An 8,657-nucleotide genomic window follows, 5' to 3' on the forward strand; every position below is an offset into this window, starting at 1 on the left:
CAGAACAAAGGCTAGGTTTGGCAACGGCTCATCCTCAACGACCTTCGATACTAGGTAGTGCCACATTTAGTGATTTATTTATTTATTTTTTCTTCTTTTATGTTATGGCATTATATTTCATTCATTTATTTTTTCTTTGTATATTCTCTTTATTTATTCCTCTATTTGGTGTTTTTCTTTTTTTTTATATGATTTCTTACTTTCTTTTCTTCTTAATAGTGTTTTTTTTTCTCTTCTTTTTTTCCTATTGTATTTTTTTTCACTTTTTATGATACATTTTTCTTCCTTCCCATCCACGCTCATAATAATAATAATAATAATAATAATAACAGAAACGAACTAAGAAGAGATATTTCTTGAATCTCCCTATGAACCATGTCCTCCATTGAACAGTAAATAAATGAATAAACAAAAAAAAATAATAAAAAAAAAAATAATAATAATAATAAATGAATTAATAGATAAAATAGCATCGTCCATTTCCTCTTCCATTTATTCTACTTTTTCTCATTTGATTCTCTCAATTAATTTCTATCCCGTCCCCCGACACTTGTAACTATCACCAGGTATGGGATGTGCTATCATAACGTTGCCATATCTTAAGGCCCCCCTCTCTCTCTCTCTCTCTCTCTCTCTCTCTCTCTCTCTCTCTCTCTCTCTCTCTCTCTCTCTCTCTCTCTCTCTTATCTAACGTCTCAGACATCCCACGATATATGTATGAGAGAGAGAGAGAGAGAGAGAGAGAGAGAGAGAGAGAGAGAGAGAGAGAGAGAGAGAGAGAGAGAGAGAGAGAGAGAGAGAGAGAGAGAGAGAGAGAGAGAGACCAGGCAGATATATACAGACAGACAGACAGACAGACAGACAGACAGACAGGCAGGCAGGCAGGCAGGCAGACATACCAGGCAGACAGACGGCCCACACAAAACACAAACGAAGAGAGATAAAGATGAAACTAAACAGCCACCAAAAACAATCGTACTTTATAACTCTCATGAAAAGGGGAAGGAGGAGGAAGAAGAAGAGGAGGGTTTAAGATAGCAGAGTGACGTGGCTTTTAAAAGAAAAAATAATAATATCAAGGGTTATCGAGTCCCTATTTATTTCCCCCATCCACGTGAAGGGGCGGGGCGAGGCTGGGTTCGTGGGGTGAGGCTGGGCTCTGAGGGACTGGATGGACAGTATTCAAGGTGAAGGAAGAGACGTGGTGAAGGGAAATGAAGGAGCAGTTCCTTTGTGTTGTACTTTTGTCACGCTGAGACATATTATTATTATTATTATTACTATTATTAATATTATTATTATTATTATTATTATTATTATTATTATTATTCTCTCTCTCTCTCTCTCTCTCTCTCTCTCTCTCTCTCTCTCTCTCTCTCTCTCTCTCTCTCTCTCCAGTTTGTAATTCAGCACTCTTCTCTCCGTTGCAGGTGTGTGCTGCGCGGCTCAACAAGTGTGTGGCCAGGACCTCTTGTGACGCTCCCCGCCACGCGTAGCCTCCACGTGAGCTTCGCAGCAGCCAGCCGTCAGGCACCCGGGCGCCGGATTAACACGTTTTATTCGACCCACCCCTATCAAGGCAGTGCTGAGTTATCTCCTGATAAAGCTCACTCTGACGCCTGCTGCTTCCCCAGTGCACTGCCAGCGCAAGGACGTGGCTGCCTGTTCCCTGTCACAGCCTCTCGCCGCTTCCCCGCAGCAGCGCTGCTTCTGTGTCGTCCTCACGCCACTTTCTCCTTTGACACGCCTGTGCCATCCCGAGGCCTACTGCTCATCGGCGGCCCCTCAAAAGGAGGGTCTAGTCCCGGAAGATACAGTGTGAGACGCTTTTCAGGGACGTTAGAGTCTCGAGACGACGACGACGAGTCAGACGACGACATGAAGAAAGCCTTCCAGCTGATGGTGAAGACCGGAGACCAGGAGGGTGCCGGCACGGACGCCAACGTGTGGGTGGTGCTGGAGGATGAGAAGGGGCGCGCCACGCCACGCTTCAAGCTGGACAAGATTCTGTACAATGACCTGGAACGCTCCAAGCGGGACACTTACAAAGTGGACTGTCCCGAAGACTTCGGCCGCGTGGCGCGCATCAGGCTCTCCAGAGACAGTCAGGGCATCGCTGACGACTGGTTCTGTGACTACATCCACATAGAGGATCGGCGCAACAACAACAAGCGAAAGATCTCCAAGGATCACGCTGCCAAAACTGTCAGGAACTTTCTGGGCTCAGCCTACGTAAAGGAGAACGCCGCGGAGGAAAAGACAGTGTACTTCTTCCCCATCCACCGGTGGGTCGCGGCCAGGAACGACTACCTCTTCGACGAGTACGGGGTGTGCCTGCCCCAGCACGACATCAGCCTGGAAGCGAGGAAGCACGACCTACAGAAGAAGAGGGAATCCTACAAGTACATCGTGCACGCCCCCGGCATGGTGGCCCAGGTAAGTGCAACTGTTCCATCACGTCACCCCGTCCGCTCTAGTCTTCATACACCAGAGGAGCGATGTGGCGCCCGCCTTATCACTGTTATCTAACGCCTTGTGAACCATAATATGGTCATGAATGGTCTCGAAACGTTGCTCTTGAGACAGAACCAGATTTGGAACGGGTTCGCAAGCGTTGGCATGAAATCAGTAAGGGGAAAATAACATTATTGTACATTACTATACAAGGAAAAAAGGAAGCACAAGAAAAAAATCAAAACAGGATGCTTCAAATAACACATACGCACACACAAAAGGAAAAAAATAATCTTATCGTATATTGCAACGGTAGGAAAAAAAGTAAGCAAAAAAGAAAATGAATACAGGATACTTCAGATAACAACACACTCACACGCACAATAAATTCTGCCAGATTTTCCCACAAGGCCATAAAATTTCCTTCAGCACGCATAACATCCATCAATCTCTTTCTTTCCTGCCCATGACAAAATTCCCAACCCCTCCCCCACTTCCTCACTCCTGAAAACATCTCACCCCCATTCACCCACCCACACCCTCCCACCCAACACATCCCTTTCAAGTGGTTCATATTACACTGTTCAAGGTTTTTCATGCGATTCAAATTGTGTGCTTGGTGCTGGTGATCGTGGTGATGGTGATGATGTTGCAGGTGATGATAACAATGACGATGATAATGTTTACAAAAGACAGCAAAACGTGTAGTAATGGTGTTGTTGTTGTTGTTGTTGTTGTTGTTTCACCACTGGAGGCAACACGAAGGAAGGATCAGTTATCCCGTAGACTAGAACACTTAGAAGAAGTGTGTGTTACATCCTTAGAGTAAAGTAGAGGAGAGAGAGAGAGAGAGAGAGAGAGAGAGAGAGAGAGAGAGAGAGAGAGAGAGAGAGAGAGAGAGAGAGAGAGAGAGAGAACATAAGAACATAAGAAATAAGGGAAGCTGCAAGAAGCGACCAGGCTTACACGTGGCAGTCCCTGTATGAAATATACCTACCTATTTTCATCTATTATCCCCATCATAAACCTGTCTAATCTTCTCTTAAAGCTCTCTAGTGTCCTAGCACTAACAACATGATTACTGAGTCCGTTCCACTCATCTACCACTCTATTTGAGAACCAATTTTGTCCTATCTCCTTCCTAAACCTAAATTTTTCAAGCTTGAACCCGTTATTTCTTGTTCTATCCTGGTTGCTGATCCTAAGAGTTTTCCCTACATCCCCCTTGTTATAGCCCTTATACCACTTAAAGACTTCTATCAGGTCCCCTCTTAACCTACGTCTTTCTAAAGAATGTAAATTTAACAACTTCAATCTCGCCTCGTAGTAAGTGACGCCAGCCCCTTATATGGAGGTGTAGTCCTATCTTATCACTTGAGTTCCGGTGGCGGGGCTTAGCGAGAGCCAATCACTGAAAAATTCGAGTATTGAAATGCCATGCTCTGTCACTCGGAATATTTTCAAAGGCTACGGGGATAATTAGTCCGATTCTCATGATTATTTTTCCCCCAGTGATAGTGTAATCCTTGCTAAACTCTCAATAAAATTACGAAGACACGATTCAAAGCCGTAATAGAGTCAGTTGTAATGTAGTCAAGATTATGCGGTAAAATGCTTCGAGTACAGAGATATAATTTTCTAGTGGTGTGTTCACGCCCACACTGCTCTCGCTGATAACGTTAATCCGATGGCGTTGTGTTCCAATTAAAAGCAATGGGGTAATAATACGTGCTACCTTCTTGGTGACGTATACGTAAAGACTAGTGTGCGTAAACTTGTGAGAAGAGATACGATAATTTTGGATCTCCACTTCTGTAGGTCAGGTTTTATGCATTCAGAACCTTAGTAAAACCCGTTAGCAGACAAGGTAACAAGCATGCTGCGTTTATATGAGAGAGAGAGAGAGAGAGAGAGAGAGAGAGAGAGATTAATCTAACTTTAAAACATTCTTGTTTATGTTCTTAACTTGGTAGTTGTCGTCACTTGGCTTCCGTGTATTACTAATCTCTCTCTCTCTCTCTCTCTCTCTCTCTCTCTCTCTCTCTCTCTCTCTCTCTCTCTCTCTCTCTCTCGTATCCATCTGCTCCTCTCTTCTTCTTCTCTTTCGCTTCTTACAACATTCATCTTGCAGGCTCTCTCTCTCCTCGTATTTCCTTACCACTTCCTTCTCCTGTTCCTTCCTTTGACCTTTTCCCATCCATTCTCCTCTCTCTCTCTCTCTCTCTCTCTCTCTCTCTCTGTGTGTGTGTGTGTGTGTGTGTGTGTGTGTGTGTGTGTGTGTGTGTGTGTGTGTGTGTGTGTGTGTGTGTGTGTGTGTGTGTGTGTGTGTGTGTGTGTGTGTGTGTGTGTGTGTGTGTGTGTGTGTGTGTGTGTGTGTGTGTGTGTGTGTGTGTGTGTGTGTGTGTGTGTGTGTGTGTGTGTGTGTGTGTGTGTGTCCTTTTCATTCACTACAGTTGAGAGGGTTGGGAAAGAAGGGTATTCACCACTACTTGTCTTTCAATTCTGAGAAGCCAAGGCCTGGGAGGTCTCTCTCTCTCTCTCTCTCTCTCTCTCTCTCTCTCTCTCTCTCTCTCTCTCTCTCTCTCTCTCTCTCTCTCTCTCTCTCTCTCATTCCCTAAACGATACAAGCACACAACATCCTGCAGGGAAACTGGAAAAACGTTCACTGAAACCTCCCCAACTTTATACATTTTGGGCTACGTTTTCTTTGTCACGTCATCGGAAGTAGTGAGTCTTTCCCCACCGCGCGCCTCACGAGAAGAGACTGAGACACGCACCCAGCCCAAGCACGTCACACTGTCCCGTTTTTTTCTCTTTTCTTTCTTTCTTTTTCTTTTTCTTTTTTTTTTTTTTTTGTTACAGCCAAGTCTCCTGTCTCATGCACAGCTTCACCGCGCTCCGTGATGTAAGACGCCGCCAGATTCTTTCGCTATGAGCACCAATGGACGCGAGCCAAGGAGTGATGTACTGGGGATGATGCAAGGAAATATAATAAGACTGGCTGGTTTTATAAATAGCAACGGTTCATTATGAGAGGAAAGTCGCTGGAAGTTGTAGTTATAATTCACGCAGTTGGCAGAGGGGGAAACTGCTGGCGAGGGTGAAGGAATGCCTTTTTTTTTTTTGTAGTATAGCCATGCACCAGTTGGAGAAATAATCTGAAGGACTTTTTTTTTCATAGCAACGTAGCGACTTTACTATTTTTGCATCTTAGATTATGTTTGTTGTCATGAGAGCTTCTCAACACATGGCTAAGACAGTTGTTATTAGTATGAGATAGCGCTCTCTCTCTCTCTCTCTCTCTCTCTCTCTCTCTCTCTCTCTCTCTGGTAAAAAAAATTAAAATTCCGTGCTTTTCTTCTGGGATACCATTTTTTTTTCTTTACTCGTTAATGTAGATGTCTAACTTTTATTACACCAAGAAGTTTTATTACGTCACAACTCTCTCTCTCTCTCTCTCTCTCTCTCTCTCTCTCTCTCTCTCTCTCTCTCTCTCTCTTAGCAGACCAACAATTTCCTTCACGATCCTCTTCCTGTGGCCATGACCTTAGCCACCTCGTCACCCCCATGGATGAAAAACAGCAAAGTATGTAGCATAGTCTATCTTCCTCGTTCACCCCTTCCTTCACCTAGCATAACCAGAAGGGGAGGGAGGGAACACTTCACTTCTCTGTTCAATGAAACTCGAGTGCAATAGAAGAGTGAAGAAATGCGGCACTTATCAACACTTAAGAACATAATAAGTTGAAGGATTGCGACACATTTCGTTCGCCAGGAATCAAGTATAAGCTCACGGAATTACTCTCGAGGCCTTGAGGTGAATATTAAGGACCAAACCTTAACATCCCTTATCGACTCTGAAGTGGCAGTGGATGGTTCTTAATCTATTTAGTGGTGCAGACATCTTCCATAACTATTAAATTACTCTATTGTTGAAAAAGGAATTACTCTTGAGGTCTTGAGGTGAACATTAGAACTCAAGACATTTCCTCAACATTGCTATTTTTATTGAATCTAAAATGGCAGTACGTAGTTCTTAATCTACTCGTATTTAGTACTGCAGGCATCTTCCAAACTCTATGAAATTTCTCTATTGTTAGTCGGAATAGAGGGAATTACTGATTAAATACCAAACCTTAACGTTGACATCACTTATCGACTCTTAAAATGCCAATAACTGCTTCTCGAAACATTCATTCAGTGGCTGCAGACAATTTCCGAACTCCGTGTAATCTCTCTATTGTTGTTAAGAGTAGAGGAAACAATATACTCGTAACGAACTAGCGGATCAGTAATTTGAAGCGGTTATTAACTGATTACGCAAAAGGGATTCTAAACTCATAAAAAAATAAATAAATAAATAAAAAATAATGGTGTCTGTAACAGAATGAAACTAGTGGAAAGAAGGATAAATCAAAAGAAAGATGACGAAGGAAGGAAATAAAGGAAGGAAAGTGGAAGTTGAGAAGTGAGAGAAAATAGTCAAGCAGTGAAAAGGGTGATTAATGAAGAAAAATAAATAGTCTAACAGTGAAATACTCCAGTAGTGAAATAGTCAAGCAGTGAAACAGTCTACCAGTGAAATAGTTTAGCATTGAAATAATCTAGCAGTGAAATGATCAAGCTGTTAAATAAAGTAGCAGTGAAATTGTCTAGCAGTGAAAGACTGTAAACTGATGGCAGCTACTCCAGTCATATTTTCGTAAAGGGGTAGTAAAATTTCAGTTACTTTTTTTTTTTTTTTTTTACCTCAGCCTCTGCCTTTCAAAGTAGCTACGCGCTGGCCAGTCTTCTCGAACAGTGTGACGAGAAAATAAATGACATGAAAGGGTGACGTCATTAAGGTTTCTGTTTTTCCATCACCTCTCTCTCTCTCTCTCTCTCTCTCTCTCTCTCTCTCTCTCTCTCTCTCTCTCTCTCTCTCTCTCTCTCTCTCTCTCTGTGTGTGTGTGTGTGTGTGTGTGTGTGTGTGTGTGTGTGTGTGTGTGTGTGTGTGTGTGTGTGTGTGTGTTGTGTGTTAAGATGGTAAGGATTATGTTTTTTTTTTTTTTATATTCAGAGATAATTTTCTTTTTATCTGTTAATGTAGTGTAATGACGTTAGTTATATTACGTCTCAGCGCTCTCTCTCTCTCTCTCTCTCTCTCTCTCTCTCTCTCTCTCTCTCTCTCTCTCTCTCTCTCTCTCTCTCTCTCTCTCTCTCTCTCTCTCTCTCTCAAAGTGCCCTCCATCATGACCCTTCTCATGTTCGTGACGCATCTCACTTCCTCCTCCCGCGACACATGACGCCCCCACACACACGCATGCCACGCCTACATTCGCGACCCGTCTCCTATTTCCGAATAAAGAACCGGAAAAGTCCCGCCCCTCGCTTGCCTTCACTGTGCTTCGAGGTGTTTCCACATGTCAGCATAATTGTGATGTGCATCTTTCTTCAACTTCTCCTTATTTGACTTATCTTCAAACACCTTTCATTTTCTTTTTTTTTTTTCTTTCTATCGGAGTTTTTTTTTTACCTTTCATCCTCAAACTTTTTTTTTCCACATTATGGTTCTGTGGGGGGGAGGGGGACCGCTCAAGCACTATATATATATATATATATATATATTTTTATTTTTTTTTTCTCTGACGGGGGAATTTATTTTCTGTCTTTCTCACACTATATTAAGCGGACCGTTCAAACACTTCCTTGCAAGTTTAATGTTTTGTTATTCTTACACAAGACTCCAGGGATCGTTCAAACACACTTCTTTTTTCTTTTTTTTCAGAGCTTACTTTTAAGTTCTTTTTTTCCACACTAGTAGATTCCAAGGGACCGTATTCTCAAAAGTTTGGGTGCAATCTGTCTACTAGCTTTAACAGGCGCTCTAGTGGACGTGACTGGGATCCTTCAGGTTGTTTTCATGTTTCTATCGAGAGTTTAACATGTATTGTGCATCTTTAATGGCACAAACACTACGACAACCAGACTGTTAATTTATGTAGCCCTTAAAAGTAGTCCTTATGAGAGATCAAGGCGTTTCAGTTCATTTCTCTAAAGTCTAAACAATCAAGTGCTCCTGCTTCATGTCTAATCACATGTTTTCTTATCAAATTTCCTCTTCCTGCTCTTTCTTGCAACACATCCAATCACTCATTTTCCTTACAAGCTTTCCATTTCTAATCCCTCCATTAGATATTGATGATTTAATTGTGTGATGCGAA

The 8,657-nt window shown here is 42.5% G+C and overlaps 1 protein-coding gene across 2 annotated transcripts in view; it reads left to right on the forward strand.

The window, feature by feature from the left end:
• The window catches only part of LOC135103627 (allene oxide synthase-lipoxygenase protein-like), a 73,552-nt gene that overhangs the window by 20,472 nt on the left and 44,423 nt on the right, over nucleotides 1-8,657 (forward strand). For both annotated transcript variants that reach the window (XM_064010168.1, XM_064010137.1), the window contains exon 2: nucleotides 1,431-2,436. In XM_064010168.1, the coding sequence (XP_063866238.1) occupies nucleotides 1,879-2,436 (558 nt within the window). In that variant the 5' untranslated portion in view covers nucleotides 1,431-1,878. The remainder of the gene's footprint in view (nucleotides 1-1,430; nucleotides 2,437-8,657) is intronic.

The sequence above is a fragment of the Scylla paramamosain genome, chromosome 1 (genome assembly GCF_035594125.1).
Source record: "Scylla paramamosain isolate STU-SP2022 chromosome 1, ASM3559412v1, whole genome shotgun sequence".
In the NCBI taxonomy this organism is placed as follows: Eukaryota; Metazoa; Arthropoda; class Malacostraca; order Decapoda; family Portunidae; genus Scylla; species Scylla paramamosain.